This window comes from Rutilus rutilus, assembly GCF_951802725.1.
Source record: "Rutilus rutilus genome assembly, chromosome: 14".
Lineage (NCBI taxonomy): Eukaryota > Metazoa > Chordata > Actinopteri > Cypriniformes > Leuciscidae > Rutilus > Rutilus rutilus.
In genome coordinates, this window is record NC_140219.1 from 13,258,531 (window position 1) to 13,282,511 (window position 23,981).

General features: G+C 38.7%; 1 protein-coding gene across 1 annotated transcript in view; it reads left to right on the forward strand.

Annotated features, from left to right (window-relative positions):
• Positions 1-2,144: 2,144 nt before the first annotated feature.
• Positions 2,145-23,981, forward strand: part of fgfrl1b (fibroblast growth factor receptor like 1b) — a 36,737-nt gene continuing 14,900 nt past the window's right edge. Inside the window, exons 1-3 of the mRNA XM_084429402.1 lie at positions 2,145-2,362; positions 2,584-2,673; positions 22,840-23,112. Coding sequence (XP_084285528.1) covers positions 2,601-2,673; positions 22,840-23,112 — 346 coding nt within the window. The 5' untranslated portion in view covers positions 2,145-2,362; positions 2,584-2,600. The remainder of the gene's footprint in view (positions 2,363-2,583; positions 2,674-22,839; positions 23,113-23,981) is intronic.

Sequence of the window (23,981 nt, forward strand, 5' to 3'; positions counted from 1 at the left end):
GTGCACTTTTAAAAATGACAGCGGGTCCTGTCACAACCACAGCCAGGACTGCTCATTCTCTACATTACACAACATTAGCTCACAAAGCCCAGGTAGAAAGATGCCTTTGTCTGGGGATTTTCGTCTCTGTGATCCGAGCTTCTCTCAGGTGGTCTTGGTGGGAACTCTGTCAATATTTACCAATGCTGTGACAATTTGGATCAGTCTGCAATCAAACCCAAGGTTTTAAATGCCTTCAAACAGCTCAAATGATTGTGTTCACCTGCTAGTTTTGACATCATCTTTTCAATGTGTCTATGCGCTGTATTGCGGCAGAGTTTCAATCGAACATGTCAGGAGAGCAGACAGTTCCTTTCAACGAATGTCTAGTCAGCCTTGTGTGATTTGTATTACGGAAAAACCTCTGCAAAGCATTTTAAACACCATTGTAACTGTAAAAACACCAGACAATCAAATATAATGTGTTTATAAGGTGCTGAGCCATGCAAGCACTTGCTGAGAGTCGTAAAACTCCAAAGCTCCAAACTTTTAGGCGATCCAAAAAGCAAGAGGAGAAAACAGCATGAGACCAGAGAGGAAATGAGCCAGACTCTCCTATGGCTACAAAGCACGTTAAATCACCTCCCACCATCAGACTCCAGAGTGGGTGGATGCTGAGGACATCTTCATCCCAGATATCTGAGCAGGACTGCCAGGGGGCCACGGGGGTGGTGGGAGACCTATGTGAGGTTTCTCATCCAGTGCCAGATCGCTCTGGGAATCCGCATCATGTGCAAGGGAAGGAGGAGAAGAAACCGTAAGCCCCCCAGGAGTTTCTGCACACCACAGAATCTCATTTTTGATTCATGAAGTGGTTGCAGTGACATCAAATTGCACAGCTACGGAGATAGAAATGGAGCGAACCAGTTGAAAATAACAGTTCTTGAAAAGTAAGCCACAGTTGTGTATTTCTTCAGTCAGTGGAACATAAAAGAAGACATTTTTGAGAATTTTAAAATACATCTAGCTATTAAAAGCTCTTCAGGACACCCCAGGAACCTGAAATTTAATGTCTTGTGATGGGAAGGGAATTCTGATGGAGATTAGAGAAATCAAACATACTTACAGTACCATCTAGTGGCTGAGAGGTGTAATAAACTGGAAACCAAGCCTACTCTGCCTCAGAAAATATTTAGGAGGTGGAGATTCATGCGTTAGGCTGCATCCGAAATCGCATACTTCCTTACTATACTGTAGTAGGTGACCTACTGTGCATGTGATGGACACTTTACAATCCCATGAGGCCACGGGAGAGAATTTGCGAATGGCGAGCGATGTCACTAGTGGAGCACATGATAATGATAACATGGTGAATGTAGTACGTCCAGATTACATTCATTCTACACACATGCATACTATATAAAACATACTTTTTAGCAGCCGTGAAGTAATTACTTTTTCCAATTAAGTACTTACTCAAGAGAGTATGCGATTTCAGATACAGCCATAGTGTTAGGTTTGAACAAGTAGGCCAAGAGGGTCAAAGGTCAGATAGTAAAAAAAAAATCAGAAATAAAATAATTATTAAACTGAGATATATATATATATATAGGTTCTAATGAGCCTTTTGACCCTTCACCAGGGTTTACCTTTAAATATGTATAAATAGTAAGTTTAAGACGTTTTATACATGTTTAAAATGCAACAAATGTTCAGTGATTTAAACCATCGAAGCAGTTAGTATAAAATTAAGGTTTTTTTTATTAGAGCACAACCTTGAACCATTATTTGCTTCTTGCTACTTGACTGCAGGTGGTATTAGGGTGTGGGACCGCCATTCAAAAGAGAAAAGAAAAAGAAAAAGAAAAATGGGTTGTGCAGCTTTTATATTTATTTGTTTGTTTGTTGTATTCAATTGTTTGGTAAAACTTAGAAAATATGTTGCATAGTTATCTGTAATCCTCTGAGTTCTGCATAATCCTCTATAAATTGTTAACGGATTAGTATGTTTTCTAGTCTGATGGATATTAATTGCCATGGCTATGCCTTCTCTACAGGTTGTGGTGGAGTGGCGTTGTATCTGTTCGCGTACAGGGGGCGCTCGAGTGTAATTTCTGCTGGTCTCCAGCTGTTGGCTTGTAGGAGCGCTGCTGTGATTCACAGCTGTAGAGCTTCAGTTCTCTCCATGGTCAGGGATGCTGACGGGTCATGTCAAGAGAAGAGGCGAGTGGAACCTAACTATTCCTGAACTTTTCTTCTCCTGGACAATATACTAATAAATCTGAAGTCATTTCAAAGAAGACCTTGCTGCTCAAGAGTGTTCGTCTCATCTTTCTATAAGAAACTGATTCATTCGCAATATTAAATCCCTTTCGGCGGACATGTAAGTAGTTAATTACAGTAACACTGCTTGTACAGATTAGCTGTTTACTTTATTAGGCTATAGGCTAATTGAACCACATTTACTCTGTAAACGAACGCCATGACACGACGCGACCATTATTATTAGGAAAAGTTGCTGCTGAGTTAGCCTAATTTGTCGCCTAATTTGTGTGTATGTTGTGTAAAACTTAGAATCGTTTTGATTCTCATTGTTTCTTTTAGTGGCGTGTCATCATAAAATGTTTCCAAAGAGAGGAAGCTTGACTTTTCTCACTGGGATTTTGATCGTGGCGCTGTCATGTGAAGCGAGAGGTGAGTCGTGTTGTCTGTTACGACGAGTCTTTTATTCATTCATTAGGGCATAATTAGAGAGCTTTTCCTTTGAAGATACAAAAAATAGTTAGCCGTCTAATGCAGATTTTATATTATTGGCTCATAAATAACAGCTTTCAGTCAGTGTGATTTTTAGAAGACCACTTTTTTCTTTTTGAACCTTTGTTCATCTAAATTTAGAAAGAAATTCAATGATAAATGTTCAAAACCAATTATCACAAATAAATAAATGCACTGCATTTTGCATTTTACACATGGCTTTTTATGAATTGTGGGTGTATTTTGCCCTTAGTTTAATTGCTGCCTTAATGTTTTTTTATATAAAAATTAAAGTGATAACCTGCAAAGATGATGTTATAACATACTGTAACTACAAGAAAATTGTTACAGTGGTACTGAACCTATTTTAGTTTGTTAGCCTATAAGGTTAACATTAACATTAAAAAGCAACATTTTGCAGCCCAATATGTTTATTGACTACTTTAAGCACATTAGGGAACGACCCAGCCATGTGGTGTGTTTACTGACACAGCAGAGTAACCGCACACACATACATAAAGTCATTCTTTTGAAGTCCTACATCTATATCTGCACTGGGGTGTCTCAGACCAAACAAGAGGTCCCTGTTCCTTGAACTGTAACAGAAATGTAGAGGTACATAATTCAGTGTTCCCTGCCAAGTTGAAAAGCAATTTACATAACTCAAACTAACGACACCTACTGTGCTGGAGATTGTGTATCGGAGAGTTGAGTCAGAAAGGTGTTTAACTTCTCCACATGGGTCATCTCCCTGCTGTGAGCCCAAAGGACTTTTTTTTTTCTCCCAGAGGAAATAAATAAATGTGTTTGAAAGATAAAGCCATTTCTAGGTAATGCTATAGATTCATCTTTTATTATCCTTGGTTAAAAAATTTTGAACTGAATACATTAATTATAACCAGACCTTTTTATCCTTTATGATGGCTTAGCCATTTATGGTCTATTATGGTCTGTAGATATGGCCATTTATGTCACTGTTATCTAAAACAACATTATTGGGTCTAGCATAATAAATCTGGATGAGTTAACTCTGGTATTTACTCTGTTAAAGGTGAATACTAATTACTATTATTGCGCCCATATAATGCCAGGTTAACCCACAAGTCAGAGCCTGACCTCTACTAAGTAAACAATCCATTGTCTTCTCTGTTTATTGGTCCATTTGTTGACTCTATTCCTCATTGTGTGCTATAAGCCCTTCTTGAGGAGGGGTTCCCAATTCATGTTGTCCTTGGATTGCTCTTTTTTTCCCCTGTCAGCCATTCTTGGAATGCTAGATCCTTGTTCTCCCACTATCTGTGTGTTAAAAGCAGGGAATGAGGAGACAGGAGTGCGATATACGGCATGTGTGTAAACAGCTTCTCTTTGGCTGAGTTGAATGAGGTGTATGTTGGTAGAATTGCTAAAACCGTGGCATTCTACAAGCTTTAAAGGAACACTTCGACTTTTTGGGACTTTAGCTTATTCACCGTATCCCCCAGAGTTAGATAAGTCTATACATACCTTTTTGATCTCCGTGCATGCTGTAAGTCTGTTTGACGCACCCACCGCTAGCCTAGCTTAGCACAAAGACTGGATGTAAATGGCTACAGCTAGCATACTAATCCCAATAAGTGACTAAATAACGCCAACATTTTCATATTTACATGTTGTGATTTGTATAGTCACAGTGTGTACAAATAACAAGGTCATATGAGACACAGCCATTTTTTAAACGTTTAAATAGTGGGAACTATTTTCTCAAAAGGCGAAGCACTGCTACTTGGACGGAGTGATTAGCGCAGCACGCGAGAAGCGCTGTTCTGTCAACAAAACCAACGTGACTAACTACAGTAGTAGCGAACGTGATTCGTGATCATCATGGCTGACTTTGAGGAATTGTCGAGGATTTTTATTTGGTATCAAACCAAGATCCAGAACCATATCGTTTTGAGCCAGAATACACAGACCAGGAGTTGCAAACTTTGGAAGCTGATAGACAAGATGCCGAACAGACTGAGGTCGAGGGGAGAATCAGAACGGGAGTAGCCTGCTATTTCACAAACAAGGTCACTGTTTCTCAAAAATTAAAACTGCCCATCCCCCCCTCCAATTCATTAGCAAGTTGAAGGCTACAGTCCTGAAAGTTACCTTTAGCGACGCTTATTTGTTACTGGGGCGATAGAGCGCGTTTGTGACAACACAATACTAACATTACAGGGGATACATGGAGCCCAGGAACAACTGTAATGGAGGATAAACTGATAATCGCTGTTGCTGGGTTTCCTATCATTTATGATATGACATTATTTTCATATAGGGACCAGTTACAAAAGAGAGAGAGAGCCCCGGCCGCGCGCGCGCACTTACCTTCACCGTTTTCAAACAACACGTCATGCTCTCTCTCCCTCGCGCATATAATCAAAATATTTTTTTCCCGACCAAATGTGACCAAATCGGTTATAAAAATGCTGTCATTATAAAAGGTTTCTAGTGTCAATATATTGCTTGTTTTTCTATTTACATTTCATGGTGTGACACAGACTTCAGAGCGGCCAAAGCGTCAACAAGCTTCCTCGTACTTTTTGACAAGCGTCCTTGACAGGGCGGCCAGAGCTTCTTTGCAGCTCAAGTCGGCGGCGATGTGAACGTACAGTAATAGTAGTGAGCACCCTATTCATGTAATAGTGTCACTAAGGTTACATTACATCTAGCTAATGGCACTGTAACAGTAGGCTAGTCATCTAAAAACATAACGGAACACTTACCGCAGCCGCAGGTGATCCACTTTGTCCTGTCTTTACTATCGATGGGATGGCCGTATCCTTCAGCACACGTTTCATGGCAAATTCCATTTTTTCAAAATAGTCGTCCTCAGTGAAATGTTCTGAGCAAACGCGATAGTCCTTCCTTGATGATGTCTACAGGTGTGTTTGGATCTATATCCAGAGCCATTGATTCATCAGGTCAGCGTTTTTGGTTGTAATTCTATGAAACATCATGGTATTACCTGGTCTCCTATGTTTATTGTTGCAGCTCTTTACAATACAGCGAATACTCATGATTGTAAACTTTGCATTTACTATCTAGTAATTGCTGACTCTATTACTCCAACTTTGAGCGAACTCTCTGCTCCTCACCACGGCGCTTCTCGCGTGCTACGTTAATCACTCCGCCCAAGTAGCAGTGCTTCGCCTTGAGAAAATAGTTCCCAGTATTTAAACGTTTAAAAAATGGCTGTGTCTCATATGACCTTGTTATTTGTACACACTGTGACTATACAAATCACAACATGTAAATATGAAAATGTTGGCGTTATTTTGTCACTTATTGGGATTAGTATGCTAGCTGTAGCCATTTACATCCAGTCTTTGTGCTAAGCTAGGCTAGCGGTGGGTGCGTCAAACAGACTTACAGCACGCACAGAGATGAAAAAGGTATGTATGGACTTATCTAACTCTGGGGGATGCGGTGAATAAGCTAAAGTCCCAAAAAGTCGAAGTGTTCCTTTAATGTTAAAGCTGCAGTCCGTAGTTTTTCCTCTTTGTCGCCATCTCTGTTTGAAATCTGCAATTGCAGTTATCCGCGGAATTTTGCACTTCGGCATGGCTGATTCCAATGTTTTGAGGAGAATGTGAGGCTGTCAGTGTGAATGTGTGGATACTGTTATTCGGAATCACAGATTCTACTTTTTGGAAGTATGACCAACATAAGAAAATGTCATCTGAACAAGCAACATCCACTTTTGTTCTGACCAACTAAGGGGAAAAAAGCATTGCAGTAAATCGTGCTGATTAAATCTAACGATCGCTTATCATATCACATCAAACCGTGCAAATTATACTTTGTTCTCAAATTGTTAATATTAACAACATCAGCATTGCATGACTACATTTAATGCCTTTCCGATATTTATCCTTGTTTTCACATGGGCCCGGTTGCAGTCTGTTGTTTTCTGTAGCCACTCCGAAGTCTTTTGCATTTTTACAACGGGTGAATCTCTAGTTGTCACTGGTGATTGTCGTTTGAACCTTTCTGGATCCGCCATCAAATTGATAAGTTTAATTATATCAAGTGCTGTGAGAAAAGGCAATACATCTCCACCTCCAACATCCTCACACGCACTATAGCCTGCTAGCTGAGGCTCCTTCTTTATGTGTACAGATGTGACGTCATGACGCAAAGACATGTTCGAATTTCCCACGGAAATCCACCTGTACCACTTGAATTAAAAATATTATTACAAGCTTACCATTTTGAATCAAGCTAAGGCAAGTAGATAGTTTTGAACACTGGCTGGTTATGTATTTGCTCAAAAATATATTTTGCATAATTTTTAACCCAAAAAATTTACGGACTGCAGCTTTAAATAAACAATAAGGAAATTGCTTCAATAGATTATGTCAGACACAAGTGCACCTGGTTCATTTAACAGGGTTCATTGTTGGGTGAAGTGACTATTATGTTGTAGAGCAATACGATATGGAGCTTAAGGCAAGACAGTTACTGGATGTGTTTCCAATGAGACTTAGGTACAATGTGTCAAGAGCATTACTCTGTGACACAAACACTTGTTTCCCTAGAATTCTGGAAGAGCAGAGGCGTGACTTCACTGTAGAGAAGAAACCAGATTGATCAGAGCAGGTCTTTCTTGATTACATTCAACTTTTAATATACTTTATTTGCCAGTTTTCTTTTACTTTTCCAAAGTTTCAATAAAAGTTTGAGAAATTTTGAATTTAAGCATCAACTCTAGCATCCTCACCTAGAATTTGCAAGACAGCGCAAAACTTGATATACAGTAGGATTATGTAAGATATTTTTTTCATCTGAGTAATTAATGTGGATTTTCTTATTTTATTTTATTTCGGTCAGACTGTCATTCTGTGTATTAAAGAGATTATTCTGTCATCATTTATTTCACTCTTGTGTCATTACAAATCCATAGGACTTTTGTTCACTTTGAAACATATGATATTTTTCACAAAAATCTTAGAGATTTCTGTCTTTCCATTGAAAGTATATTCACCCAAAACTCTGATGCTGCAAAACATTCATAAAGGGATCATAAAATAAATCCATGAATTATCCAAGTCTTCGGAAGAGACACTATCACTTTATATGATGAAAAGATTTAATTTAGGCTTTTATTCAAATATAAACATTGATGCCTGTACACTAAGTGTAGGCTACTTGTTTAAATCTCATTATCTCATTAGTTTCTATGAGTATGGACAGCTTAGGTTAGATGACACTCCTCCAGCAAGCAACCCGTGCCTTACACACATAAACCCACTAGTCATCTCAGACAAAGTGTGAACACAGCAGTCCGAGAAATGCTCTTGCTTTCCTATTCTCTTGTGGTCAGATATTTCCTGTTTCTCACTAACCTTCTTGCTGGTGGAAAGAACCTGACTGCTTTCGCCCAAGAAAAAGTTTAGGTTCCTGTGGCACCAGGCCTGGCCGTTATGAGCAGCGCAGCTTAATGTTTGGCTGGTTTTTTAATGTTTGTTCTGATCTGACTGCCGCTGCAGAGCATGTACTTGAAGTTTAAGCGAAACAAACTGTATCCATGCTAATAAATATAGCTCTGTGATTTATGCATTCTACCGGTTGTAGAATTTGATGAAAGACAGAAATGTGTATCCAACAGTCGTGGCAGTTACCAGCTGTTTAGAGTGGCACAAGTATCAAAGGCCTGGGTTATGCTCTTTAAAGAGGTCAGATACGGTAACACGTGGTATATTTTTTATTTTCAGCCACAGGAAAAGACTTTCGCTCTTTCTTTTAAGGGTTTCTTTTTTCCTCTCCTCAGATATTTAAATCAGTTCCAGATTCTGGGTCGTAAGCAGGAGATGTTGGCCCTCATGCTCCATTTACCTCAATGATCTACCTTTTAAAGTAGAAATAGCTTTGATAAGAGCAGGGAAAACAGGCTTCAGTTATGCAGCGCTCCCTTCAGCTGGCTTCTCAGCAGGTGTCAGGATCTCTGGGTTTATTAGACAGATAATGCAGCTCTGCAGGCAGGCCCTGCTTATCAAACAAATGATAATGGAGCAGCTCTGTTGGAGCCATGCTGTGTCTGTGATCTGCCTCTGCAGGACAACGGTAATGCAGGCGTCAGTCTCTGGCCGCTTTGGCCAAGTTAGAGAGAAGCCAAATGCAATGGAGAAGCATTGGCTGCTTCAATATACTAAGCTTTGGATGATTAGTAGGCATGTGCCTATATTATAATGGAGAATTCTAATGGATATAATTTGCAAAGTTCTACAAATCTCCTGCAACTTATGTGTTTGCTTGTGAAATATTGGGTTAATTTGATCTATCTGTCTATCTGCGAGTAAGAGCGTAGTACTCTCAACTCTGTGCAATTTTTGCATATTTAAAAAGTGTGAAAGTTGTTGCAAACCTGTATGACTATATTCTTTGAATAGTAGTTTCAGACACAAGAGGGTCTTTGGGACGCCGCTTGGTTGGGACTTACTTATTGAGATACTTGTCCATCTTTCTTTCCTTTTTTGATTTCTTTTCCCTTTTTTACAGATTCTTGGTTGAGCTGTTGTATAAAAGCCTGCTATTTTTTCAAAAAAAAATATCCCTGTGTGTAATTCATATAATTATAAAATATGGAAAGAAGCTTTGATGTAGTTTTCGATTTTCTGTCATTATTCAACTAAATTGTGAAAATGCACAAATTTACATAGAATATTTCATTTAACCAATTATTTTGCATTAATGACTTCATTTAAAAATGTATCAGACTTATTTTATATTCAGCAAATATTTAAAGGTACACTGCATGCATTTTGCGGAAGAACATTATTTTGGTTGTGCTTTGGCAGTGTGCCTGAATATGGTTTTCCGACTGCTCATAAAACATTCATGCTTAAGAGATATAACCAGTTTAGAGGGAAATGATTTTAAGCTGACTAGCTGAAGACATTATTGTATCTATACTCTTTAGTAGACACAATACGTCCTTGAAAATAATTCCAACACAGCGCTACAACAACCACAATGAAATGACTCTTCACAGTATAATGCTTTACAATGAACTATGTTAGAGAGCTACAATAAAATACCTTACTCACCTGTTGAGTGATAAAAGCGGCATCAGGCCACGTCATTTTTACACCATTTCAAATCCCTCAGTTCTCCCCACTGTCGCGTTTTATTTTATTTTATTTTCGCGTTTTTCATACACCATACAAAGTAGCCGGAGCAACCTTTTCTCTATTTTTCGGATATGACGAGACACACACGGGCGAGTGACGTACGTACACAATTTCCCGCTAAAACCATCCTGACAAGTCTAAAATTGAAATACTTACAATAGGCTTACCATAGTAAATCAGGGTAAGATAAAAACACGTTTTGGAAGAAGGATTTATGATAGATTGAGTCATTATTTTAAATTTTATAAATTTTGTACAAAAAAGTTACACAGTGTAAAGTTTGATATTTCACCTAAAATTGATCATTGATCAATTTCTTCATGTTGTTCAAAACCTGTATAACTATTCTTTGAAAAGGAGAAGTTTAGCAGAATATGAATGGCGACCAGAGACTGCCAAGCGCAAAAGAAATGACAAAAAGCACTATAATAGTCAATATAACTTGTGTGCATTGTTCCAAGCCTTCTGAAGCCATAAGATATTAGGAAGAGAGCAAAGTTTAATTCTTGTAAACCAGACATCATGGCCTGTGCTTATGGGTCTTGTAACCAGTCTTAGTGTGTCAAATTTAAATGTGTGAATATTAAAATTGGATATATAAGATTTGAAAGATAAAGGGATAGTTCACCCAAAAATGAAAGTGTGGTCATCATTTACTCACCCTTAAAGGCAGGGTAGGTAGAAATGGTCTAAAAATGTTATTTTTCAAATTTGTTTAAACTTTATGTACATATCAATACATAATTAAAATGTAAGTACTCTGAAAAAGAAAGTATCAAAATCGAGTGTCTGTAGACCTCTCACGACTGTTTTAAAGACATCTCATTATTTCCATTCACTCCACCCCCTCATTTCTGTGCTTCTTCCAAAGCCACGCCCCCAAAACACATGAACGCGCGACTCCGACCGCTGAGCTAGAGGACGCATTATTTACCTGAGACAAGCGGAGGGGAAGGGGCATTTTTTTGCCTGGTTTGCCTTCACTAACTGCATATGCCGGTACTGTAAATTTAGATTGCTCTTTCTCTGCCATTGTTTTGGTATTCCTAGGTTCAGTGCCTTCTTCTTCTTCTTCGATAGATTTTATTGGCAGCTTGCAAACATAGTGCATTACCGCCATCTACTGGACGGAGGTGTGATCAGGTTCCGTGCCTCTCGCACTCCTCAAATCAAACGGTCGCGCGCAAGTGGGCAGGTGCTGTGTGGCAAAAGGGTGGTTGCCATGGTTGCGAGAGAGTGACAGTCGCCTAAGCCAATCCTTTGATTCGTCCCGAATCGAAATAATGAGCTGTGTTTAATACAGATTAAACGGTCTAGAGTCACTTGATTTTTATACTCTTTTTTTCAGAGTTCTTACATTTTAATTATGTATTGATATATATAGAAAGTTTTAACAAATTTGGATCTTTAATTTTTAATAAATCCTACCTACCCTGCCTTTAAGTTGTTCCAAACATGTATGAATTTCTTTATGTGGAACATAAAAGAAGATATTTTGAAGAATGTTTGTAACCAAACAGTTGACGATAGCCATTGACTTCCATATTATTTTTTCCCCATACTATGGAAGTCAGTGGGGCCATACACATTCTGTTTGGTTACCCATATTCTTTAAAATATCTTATTTTGTGTTCAGCAGAAGAAACAAACTCATACAGGTTTGGAACCACTTGAGGATGAGTAAATGATGACGAAATTTTCATTTTGAAGTGAACTATCCCTTTAAGATTTGAGGACAGGCCATCAATCCATGGAATTTTCCCACCTGCTGCCTGCGACGCTGGGATAGTTACAGCATTGTGGAAGTTTTTCAGCAAAAAAACATAAAGTTGGGTCTGCTCTTCACACATATATTGTGTGACTTTAGAAGACATGGAATAAAGATGACTTATTTGTTATACCTAATGATGTTATGGTGTTCTATTGGTGGTCTATTCTGGAGCTTGACAGTCCCTGGTCACCATTAAAATGTGTTGTATGAAAAAGAGCTGTGAAGAACTTTATTTGCATGTACTATAAGCTGCAAATTTATGCAGTTTCAATGAGCTACACTTATCATTGAGCTCTGCATCTAACATGTCCTGTGTTAGAGAAATTATGTACCTGGCACGGAGTTGAAAATGCCTAAGGATACAAACAGCTGTAACCAGAGCTGTTCTTATCTGCCTGTCTGTCTGCGTGCACTGGAGACAGAGTTATTGTCTGCCTGTCTGTCTGTCTGAAAGAGCTGCAAACTGTATCTGCTAAATGCACCACTCTCGTTGAAGAGATCTATCTGGAAATGTCAGTTTGTAGTTCACAGACAGTATGATGCTTTTGAGAGGAACATTTTGTTACATGTGTGTGTGTTAGCATGCATGTGTACATGTGTTTCTAATTTGGCTGGGATTCAAAGATAGTTAAGATGTTGACGGCGGTGATTTCACTATTAACACATTTTCTTGCTGAACTTTGTCTCGCCACAGGAAGTGTGAGTCGTTTAAGTGTACCTATGTGGCAGTTGAGTTTTCAAAAAATAATTATTTAGCAAATACCTCTATTTGCGTGTGTGCGCACATGTGCGTGTGTTCCTTGGCATTGTAAATGCTGAGCAAGTTATCCAGCACATTTCAATGGGAAATAGTGCAGTTGTTAAATTTGAACATGATGTTCATAATATCAGGTCCTGCAGTGAGTCCAAACACACATGCACACGCTAGAACATTAATGTCAGGGCAGCATGAATCTAGCCTGGCAAAAACTAATGCTGTATTTTACCCCATATTTTTAATCCCAGATGAAAACCAGAACCATTAGCCCATTATTTCTCCTCTGAAGTCTGAGGGCTTTTCTTTGTAGTTTGTGATCTATGTTAAACGTGTGCTCACATCACAAACGCCGTCGGTTTTGTGGGTGAAAAGTCAGTTTACGTAAACAAAGCAGCTAATGAGCTGCATTTGTCGGTGCTGTATTGCGTCGACGCGGCTCTTTAAGTGTCGGTATTTATAGAGGAGGTATTAAAACTCAAAGGAAGCGCGCCAAGCCTTTGAACATTTTTTTATAATCTGAGCTTAGTTAAAAGTTTCAGCGCTTGAATAGTTCTCAGAGTTCAACCGTGTTTCATCCCCTGCTTGTCTAGGTACCTGTGACATGCCGAGCTGGAGTGTTTGCACAGGTGGGAGAGGGCAACACTGAGAGAGACTGAATGAGAGATTGAGAGCTGCAATACCACTTTTGTTCTCTCCATTCCAGTGGACTGAGCTTGTCAGAGCAGTGTCCTCATGCAAGACCAGGCCAATGCGTTTGTCATGTGCAATTTGCTGTGAATGGGAGGTTCCCTGTTTCAATATAGGAGGCTTCTTGGGTGTTTCTTTATCCTCTGTTTAAAAGAAGGATTAGCTTGTGTTTCACAGGATTACAGGTGTCTAACACAGCCAGGATCAACCTCTCATTGTCAGCTGTGAGAGATGCACTTCACTGTCGCAAAGTGAATCCAACATCCCATTTTGTGTGCTCTATAGCAGGGGTTCCCAAACTTTTTCATTCTAGGACCCACCTAGACAAGTATAATCAATCTCAAGACCCACTTGCACTGGTGCTACCAACTTTCTCAGTTGGTCGCATCAGAATGATTTGGTCGCACCTTTTTTTTTTTTTTTTGCTACATGCCATGGGATTGATCAATGCATGCTGATGAGTTTGCATGCTAGTTTTGCACTGATGTAAAAAGACTGACAGTGACAAGACCTCATGTTAGCAAAATATTTTAAACTTTTAACTCTTAAAAAAAAAACTTTAAAAAAACATGTTCTTTAATGTTTGATTACAATTTTACAGATGGGAAATTAAAATATTTTATCAATAATAATAATGCCACTGACGATTCTGATTATCGATGCGATTCTTTAACGATTCTCTTATCGATTCTTGATAGCACTGTGTGGAAAAATGTAGTCATATGCTTTTCAAAAAAACAAAAAAAAACAAGGGGTTTAATTTATTTTAAAGCTTAAGCTTGAGTAAGCAAACTGTACTTTTTATGTAATTTATGTAATAAATAGAACCTTATTGTAAAGTGTTACTGATTACACCGATTCAGACGTCTTCTGAGTTCACTGTTGGAAAGATCAGTTGTTTTAACCATTCATTCAAATTAATTTCAAAGGAGTCGATTAGTTCGCGAATTGGACGTGTCGTGCGCGTTGTGTGATTATCCCAGCAGTTAGGACACGGACATCCAAGATTTGTGTCAACACAGAAAACCTTTCATCACTGGATAGTTTTTTTGTTTAATTAAAGTGTTGTTTTATGTCAGCTGAATGTCTGGGACGCTTTTCAGAGAAGATCAAAGGCAACAACTTATTTAGCAGAATTCACACCCAGCAGTAATTAAGGGGAAAAAAATCTCCGAATGCTCCACATGAAACTTTGGTCTTCCGACCTTTTACCACCGTGTCGATTTATTTTGATTAATATGTGCGAGGGAGAGAGAGCAAGACAGCGCTTAGTTTGGAGACCGTGAAGTCTTGTTTACACTTTCGCCTGGCTCCGAAGAGAGAGAGAGAGAGCGCGCGCGCGACCGAGTCTCTCTCTCTGCTCGTACTCTGTCACAAGCGCAGCCGTTCATCTACATTACTCACCGATCAAATAAGACTTTGGCGGGACAAAAATTCACTTTGGCGGGCGCTAAAACTCACTTAAGAGTCGTTTGTTCATTAATCGGACTGGTTTTGTTTCACTCATCGTAATGTAAATTTAGCTGCAGCTAAGTGCCTTTGTGCGACCCACCTTTTCTCACTGTGTGACCCACAAGTGGGTCGCGACCCACAGTTTGAAAACCACTGCTCTATAGCATTCTAGGAATTTAAAACCTGGATGGAAGGGCCTCTTTTCTCACCTTTATTGGTAACTCATGTCCACTTTTCCTAGGGTCGTTGCAATAGGTCAAATGCCATGGATAGAAAAAGCACAGAGAGAAGGATTATAAACAAGGATCGGTGTCATAAAACAGGCCTTAAGCTTATTTCTGCATCTGAGAAAGAAGAGGGAAGATAAAAGTAAATGGGTGAACTCTTCATGTTCTTGGTGTAACATAGGGTCAAAAGTGATTAATAGCATCAGTTTGGCAAATGCGTTTTGTGCAGTCTTGTCTTTTTGCGAACAGCTGTGTCTGCTCTGGCACGCGATTCTGCCAGTGTCATTGCTACAGCAGTAGCTCACGCTGCAAGGCATAACTCAATAAGTAAACACTCATGAGAAAGAAAGAAGAGAGAGAAATAGATTTAAAGAAAAAGAAGCAGCAAAAAGAGAGCCAAAGCGGGATTAGAGCTGATGGCTGTCGGCTGGGATTTTTGACACAAAGGCCGAGTTTAATAGGCAGGTGCTCATTACAGTGCTGGAGACCAGGTTACTCAACATTACCCCCGAAACCCTGCAGAGCTGCTGGTCTATTTACGAGGGTGGGTTTGGCGGGCTGCAGTGCCCTTTCCCTGTGGTCTAAATTGCTGGTGGTCCATATGAGGAAACAAATAGGGAATGCTGTCCTACGCTGAAGAAATTGGAGATGATGTCCTACATTGGGTTTCTGAGGTTGTTAGATCGCAACCTCACTTTGGGGGGTCTGGAATACTGAATAAAAAAGCAGAAAACCATCATAATTTCCAACAGCATGAGCGAGATAAATCTCAGATATGCTTTGTATCTATAATGAATCGTAATGTATACTGGTTCCCTGTAATTACAGTCGACAATAAAACACCAGTCATACTTGAATAAGGCCTTCTATGTATATGCCTTTGCAATAAGCAGTTTGAAACCATTAGCTATAATATAACATATCCTCCATTGTAGATCATTTCGTTGAACTGCGGACTGGAGAACCATGGCAGCTTGATGACAGACAGGGACACTTTGTGCATTTACTGCAATGTAATACAGCCATTTTTGTGCATTTAGAGCAATGGATGCTACTTGTATCTCATCTCAAGCTCTCAAAATATCTCTATCGGGCTGAGGGTTGGGCGAGATTGATGAAGCTGGACACGTTGAACCAAATGCCCCAGCTGGCAGTTTAAATGTCAGGGGTTCATCTGAAATCCTTGGCATAATCCCCTCTCTAGCAAGTGGGGTTAACACGATTATTAATGTAAGCTAAAGTAAAGCTATCATTAAGTTAACTGAACTAAAAGCAGTCATACTGTTTATTATATTATATTATATTATATTATATTATATTATATTATATTATATAAAATGACAAATAAGAAACCCTGCATTCTTGTGTCACAAGACCACATGGCTTATGTCCCTTTTTTGCACCCTTCCCTTGCTAACTTCCCTCTTTCTCATTCACTCGGATGTACGTCATTGCTTACGTTGCATGAGTGCCCACTACTGGTTGAACCCTTGCAATGTGTTTAAATGGAACGATCTAAGCCCTTGATCACTTGGAATCCGCTATAGTGCTGATTTATTATTTACAGGGTTTTTTTTCTTTATTAATTATTTTTTTACGTACCATTCTATAGGATATGTATGCTTGAGATGTTGGAGAAAATATAAAAAATTTCACAAAACGAAAATGATAACAATACAATAAACTATAACTGTGTAAAAAAAACAGTAAGCTAAAGGTAGCTACAAGTATTATGCAGTTAAATGTTAAAATAACTGAAATATCACACACAAGAGTTGTGTGGTGTGGGGGTAAATTAAGTTTGATCTGCTGTGACGTCACACTCATGTTGTATTGTGGTCTATGGATCTGTCTGAAGTGTACATATTCAGTAGACTCGCCCCCTCTGTCAAAATCGAGGGGTCGAGGGTCTGTCCAAATAAACTTACCCCGCCCACTTGATGAAGTTGAACGCACTTCAAAATGGTGGCGGGGATTCCCCTGAGGGGAAGTGTATGTGTTAAGCCTTGTGCACACCGGGACGATTATCGCACGTGCTTTCGACGCGTCTTTGTGTTCATGCCCAAGCGATTTTCACTGGTGATGCGCTGAGTGAACGTGCAAATTCACTCCCTGAAAGTAGATGGCACTTATGGATGGTATTTTTAAGTAGAAATTACCCCGGTACACAAGGTGGCACTGTGCAACTCTACGCTTCTGACACTCACTTGTCACAAAGAAGAAGAAGAGAACCAGTATTTACATGCTTGCCAAAACCATTCACACACTTTTTGCAACAGATTTATGTAGTCTCTGTGGCATTTGTCATAAAGTTCTTTCTGTTCAGACACCAGTAGCTCTACATTCATCTTGCCTCGTTACATCTTCTTCTTCGTATACTTACTTCCTCTTCGTTGTCTTCTTATCAGTGTGTGCTCGGCAAGACCGTTTTGTGCTTGAGCGCGACCAAGTACTGTAACTTCAGTAGCTCCAGGCACGTGAACAAAAGCGCCAATCTCATTGGTTGGCCAGTTTTTAACGCGACGCGTCAAACCAAAAAAACTAACCTGAGTTGTATTTTTAAAAAATTACGCATTTACGCCTGCCGTTTTGCTCGTCGGTCAGAAAATAACCATATCGTTTGAAACCCGTTTTCAAACGTTCGCATTTTCTGGCTGATTCTTCCTTCCAATCTTCACCTATGTCTTGTTTAGTTCCTCTTTTACCTTTGTATATAATGCCCTCAGTTTCCTTAGTTCATTGTCAGCTATTGTCTTTGCTTTTATGTAAAGTTGTCATATTTACGATTGTTTTGGATTTTGTACATTAATTTTAAATGGCAATATTTCACAATATTACACAATAAATAAATAAGACTTCTTTGAAAAACATTTAAAAATATTAGTGACCCAAAACGTTTGAGCGGTAGTGTACATCTGAGGTTTGAACGTAGCTTTCAAATAAAACAGGAATTTGCATGTGCAAATATTTAAACCACTTGGTGCTTAATTTGGTAAGATGTATTTGCATTTGGTAAGAATGTCGTCAAGATTAAGACAAAATGAGACAAGGCAGCCTGGGCCTTGCTGTGTTTAATTGAATTAATGGGTCATTGGATGATAGGCAGCTGCTCTGCATCCTCTTCAGGGCACAAAGAGCAGCACAAAACCCACAAGGAAGTCTGTGTGGAACCGCACACATGATGTCAGACTTCAGCAGTGCCTTATTGAGTTAGCTTGGCTCCAGAGGCAGCAGTTGGTCGAGTACAAAGTCTGGCTCAAGATCTGATTACACACAGTAGAGAGACAGCTGTGAGCAGTGGTGGTGACAGAACCACAACTCTGTGTTCAGATTACCAGAATTAAAAGTGAGGGAAGGTGTAAGTGAACCTGTTTACCTAGTTGCCTCTGTTTGTGTCGGAGTAGGAGGCGCTGTGCAAACAGAATCAGGCCTCAATCTCTGCCATTATCTCTCTTCCTGATAAAAGTCACATTCCATCGCCAAGACCAGCACTGCAGTGTTTGGTCTATCTGTCTCTATCACTGATCACATGCTGAGTCCTATAGCAGCTCTCCTCCGCTTTTTCAGGAGATTCAACATAATGTAGAAGATAAAGCTACTGTCTAGATCACATGGCAGTGGTAGATCAAACTCTAGATGACCTGGCAGAAGCTGCCATCTGATTGGCTGCCAGTGCTATTTTTATTTTTCATAGAGGGGTGTGTTGTATCAGAACATCTAGATGCATCATGCATTTTTTGAAGACTTCTGCTTTGTTTATTTTTAAATTAATAATTGGTAATACTTTACAATAAGGTTCAATTCATTAAAGGTATAGTTCACCCAAAAATGAAAATTGTCATCACTTATTTACCCTCGTGTTCACTGTAAAAAGAAAATACATCCCCAAGTCAAAATTTTCTAGTGACTGGTCACATCTAAATTTTTCAATAAATTTTTCAATTGACTTGGAGAGGTTAGAATTTTTTTACAGTGCTGTTCCAAACCTGTCTTATGTACTTTTTTCTATGTCCATACATTGAACGTCATTGGGATAAAATTTAGGTTGTACCCCCAACATTCTTCAAAATACCTTCTTTGTGTTCCACAGAAGAAAGTCAGAACGATGTAACGAGAAAAGGATGTCAGAATTTTCATTTTTTAATGGACTACTGTATCTCTTTAAAATTAGTCAATGCATTATATATTACTATATTAATCAAATGTGAAAAACTGTATATTTAAATAATCAGTAATTTGTCTTATGTGTTCATAAAATATTAACTCATTTATACAATTTGAAATGCAAAAAATATATTAGTATATATAGACTTTTGGTCAGAAGTTTGGGGTCAGGGGTCACTTAATACTTGTATTGTTCACATAAATGATGTCTTGGTGTACATAAGAGACTTCTTTTAAAAACAGTAAAGAATCTTACAGATCCTAAACTATTGAACACAAGTGTAGATATTGCATAACATTAGTTTAGATTAAATGCTGTAAAAGCATTGTTCATTTTTAGTTCTTCGTGCCTAACGTATTATCTAATATTAACAACTTAAACTTTATTATAAAGTCCCTGGGAATCAAACCCATGACCTTAATGTTAGTAGCATCAAGTGAAGCTATAGAGGAACTAAAATGCTGTTACATGTTTTGTTCAATTCCTACCAAACAGTTTTTAATATATAGTCATAAGCTATCTTGAGCAGATTTGTAACAGGGGCAGGAGATTTACAGCTAAATAATTGCCCGGAACGCTGACAAAAATGTGCAGCGCAGGCTCTTGATCTCACTATGGGCTGGACTGTTTTGGATGTTGTGTACACATGTCTTTTGACAGCACCAGTTAGTTAATTGGCTGCCATGCCTGGACTCTTCAGTGTTACTCCTGCACCTTCTTCTCTTACACATTGCACTCTCTTTCTCTCTCTTTCCATCTCTCTGGGCCTTTGATGGTCATGTCACTTCCTCCATTCTAATTTATCCATGCAGCATACTGTCACGGTCCGTTTGAAGCTTTTCCTGTGACACCAGTGATGCTCATCTAAAGCTGTGGAGGCTGCCGTGGCTTCAAAGTACTTGCACTGCGGTCTGTAAGACCTGTTCATAAATCCTTTGAGGATTCAAAAAACCATATCAAGATGTCTGAGACAAAACGGGCCAGTGAAGAAGTGGATGCTTGGTAGCTTGTAATCCATATAGTTAGAATTTCTTTTTGACAGTAGAGATTTAACGGGTCATGTGTCTAGTCCATATAGCTATAGACAGTAATTAGTCCAGTGATTTATGCAATTGTAGTCATTTATTGTACAGTTATGGTGGCAATAAATGTGTATGAACTTTATGGAGCATCAATCCATTGATCTTGTCTGTAACATTGTCTTGAATGTGCTGAGGGTGTTTCCTGGGAGGTCTGTCAAAAACTCATTGCATGCGATGCCTGCACATGGACACAAGATGATGTGTCTCTTTTTCTTTGTTTCTGTTTTTGTCTTGCTCTCATTTTCTTTGTCTAGAGGCTATAGTTTGACATGCACATTAATGTCGCTAAGCTAAATCTATTGGCACTAAAATATTTTGCAACCTCAAATATTGGGTAAAAGAGTTTAGTTTTAATTAGGTGTAACTATTTTTGGCAATACTTTTTTTTTGTATAATAAAATATAACTATATTTATACAGTAATAGCTCTCAACTTTTTTTGTTTGTTTGTTTGTTTGTTTGTTTGATGAAATCATTCTCAGACTGTCTAAATCATGAAAGAAACATCTGATATAGCTTTTATTATAAAGATTTTATAATGTTTTTGAAAGAAGTTTTTTATGCTCACCAAGCATTTATATTTGATCAAAAATACTGTAAAACACAGAAATATTATTAGTTTATAATAGCTATATTTTAAAATGATTTTTTAAATTAACTTTCCACAGCCATTACTCCAGTGTTTAGTGTCACATGATCATTATACATTTTTCAGGATTTTATTGTTGGACAGTCTTTATTTAAAAAAGAGAGTTTACTGTCACACTTGAACTAGTAGTTGATTGCTACTAGTTCATCAAGATATATTTTATATTATTTTTTAACTGTGGTGCTGCAAAGGGATTGCATTTAGAGACATTTTACCTAACATTTTAGGTATACCTATATACAGTCAACTGTCAGCATGCTAAACACAAATCCTTACCTTAACCGAAAATACTTCATTCTCTGCCTAAACATCTGCCTTTGAGGTAAACTCTGATTCTCAGCACACAGTGATGTTATTTCCAACTCAGATAGGATATTTCTTTTGCCACCCTGTCTGCCATCAGCTTGAACCATACATGTTTTTGATGTATGGGGCGTATGTGGCCCCTGTCATCTTTTGTCTTTTCCACTGTTATGGGCAATATTTGTCTGTCAGCACGCATGACGCCTCCCTCAGCCTCACATCAAAGCTTTTCAGTCAGCATAGACACAGCTCTGTGACAAATAGGTAAGAGCGCAATGTAAGGAAGTCTCAAGCGTTCTTTCCTTGAATCTCTCTGAGTCACATTTTTCTTCTAACACATTCTTTATCGTGTGTGATGTGTGCCGTGTGTAAAGCGTGGCCTGTTAGCGGAAAGGGAATGAGCTATTTCAGCTTCTGCTCTATGGTATTCACTAGGTTGTTTTAATATTCTTAAGCAAACACTCAAGAGATCCCCTCTTCTTTTTCATTCATTCAGCCACCAGGTTCATAAGATCTATCTCACATGGTCCGTGCAATACCCCTTATCTCTTCTCCGCTAGTGAAAAGACCCATTGTTTGTTCTAGGATCCCACCAATTACATGAAATCTTCATTATAAACACACAAGTGTTTACCTTTCCAATGCCTCCCGAATGTTTATGAACTCACCAATTGTTTTATACACTAACATTTGTGAATTAGTTGTGTGATTCATTTAACATAGACTTCTCTCCAGCTGTGATCTCCAGCACCTTTTTTTCTGCTCTATTTCCAGAGAGGAATTTTTCTGCCCTTCTTAGTCTAACATTCTGGAATTTACTGTAATTTAATTCCAGTACCAAAACAACCTTTTCTTTTCCCTGCCGTCTTTTTGTCACGGCACTTTCCTGGATGGCAACCAGCAACTTCAGGTGAAAACACTTCACTCCAGCAGAGAGACTTGAAGGAAAAAAAGAGAGAAAAAAGTACATTTAGGGCTAGTGTCATTTTTCACTTTATAATCTTGGTGGTTCTCACAGCAGCTGCTAGAGCAGCAACAGGATGTGACAGTACCAGGCATGAATGAGAGGTGCCTTCCAACGTACACACAAGCCAGTATGAAGGAAATGGAAAGCAAGTGCTCATGGGAGTCTTCACAAGCTGCAAGGAGGGGATGAAAAGGACCTTGTGCATGCAAGGAAAGAAATTCCCCATAAAATGCTTGTGCCTAACTTCCTCACATATAACATTTCTTTGTGGGACATGGTGTATTAGGAGCTGGAGAAAAATATTTTCTTCATGTCAGAGATTATTATTAATTTTTTTGCCAATGACATTTTTGGCAGTGTTGACTTTGCGCTTCTTGTGCCCTAATGCCAGCAAAGGAACATTTCAGTCCACAAGGCGTATCTTATAATAGTATTATAACAAAATGAATTATAAAAGCAAAATGCACCATATTATTTGAATCATAATAATATTATTAATATTTGTTTTGATAATACATTTATTACAATTGTTAATGTATTAATAATTATTAAAGAAAATGCACCACAAACAATCATTAAAAATATGAAATATTAAAAAATAAAAATGTATTTTATTATACTAAATTTCACTTTTAAAATTCTTTATTATTAAAGAATGTATTATATTAATTAAAGCAAAACACACCACAAAATATATATTTTATATATATGTATGTTTAAATATATATGAAACAAAAATGCTCAAATAAATAAATTGTGTTTTAGTGTATGTGTATATAGTTTTGTTTCATATGTTAGGTAGATGGTTATTATTTGTTATGTAAATTTAACAAATTTAAATTTAAAATCTGTTACTTAAGAATTATTTTTATTTTTTTATTTTTTTGCACCAGGTCCTCCATGGGTGAGTCGTAAAGTAGAGGACAGACAGACTGCAAAACTGGGCCACACGGTTCGTCTTCCATGCCCTGTGGAGGGTGACCCCCCTCCGCTGGTCCTGTGGGTGAAGGATGGGCGGAACGTGAACCCAGGCTGGAGCCGCTACAAGGTTCTGAAAAAGAGTCTGAAGATCAAAGAAGTGGAACTGGAGGATGCCGGAGAGTACATCTGCCGCGTCACCAATGGATTTGGCAGCCTCGCCCTCAACTTCACACTCATTGTAATTGGTAAAGACTGCCTCCCACACCATACACCACAACCCTTTATATCTCAGTTCTTTATACTTTTGCACACCCAGAGCATTTGTAGGCCACATCAGTCATCCAGGCTTAATCAAAACCTGCACCGTTGCACACACACTACTGTTTGAGGTAGTCTTTTAAGGGGACAGTGCCCCAACTAGACAGATGGCATCTCAAAACAGCAGAACTATAGCATGAGTTTTCAACTGAAATCAAAAAAGAGCAGAGGATATTTTAGATGCCCTCACAAAAAGCTAATGGGTGCACAGGAAGGCAGTCAGGCTCATATAGCTGCTCCTAAATCATATTTGACTAAACTGACGTGACTGGCTAGGTACTTTAAAGCAAGCGTGGTTTCATGTACATAACATTAACTGGAAAAGCACAAGAGAGCATTGTACTGATTGAAATGTATGACTTGTTAGCATTTGTTGGAGCATATGGCACTGATGCCATTTTGCATCATCAAATCTAGAGAACAAAGGATGGCTTCATGTCATCTGTCACACAATACCTGCAGTTGTTTATGTAGGCCGTAATTTAATTCCATGTTCGTACTTTTACCCAGGTAGTTGAGACTTTTTTTTCCACTAGAACCTGACAGGCAAGGAAATTAATACACACCTTTTTGGATGGATGGATGAAAGGAGAAAGAAAATGAGGTGTAGAGAGTCATGTAGCTGTTGTGAGACCGGTTGGAGCAATGGGGGGTTTGTGCTGGACCGTTGCAGCTCGGAGCGTGTGGTTCTCCTGATGACTGCTGAGGGACTATGGGGCAGGCATTTCCAGCCAAACGTTCTGCACAGGGAGAGGAGACTGGAGACAGGCCTGCCGCCTTCTCTGCCATAAATCTG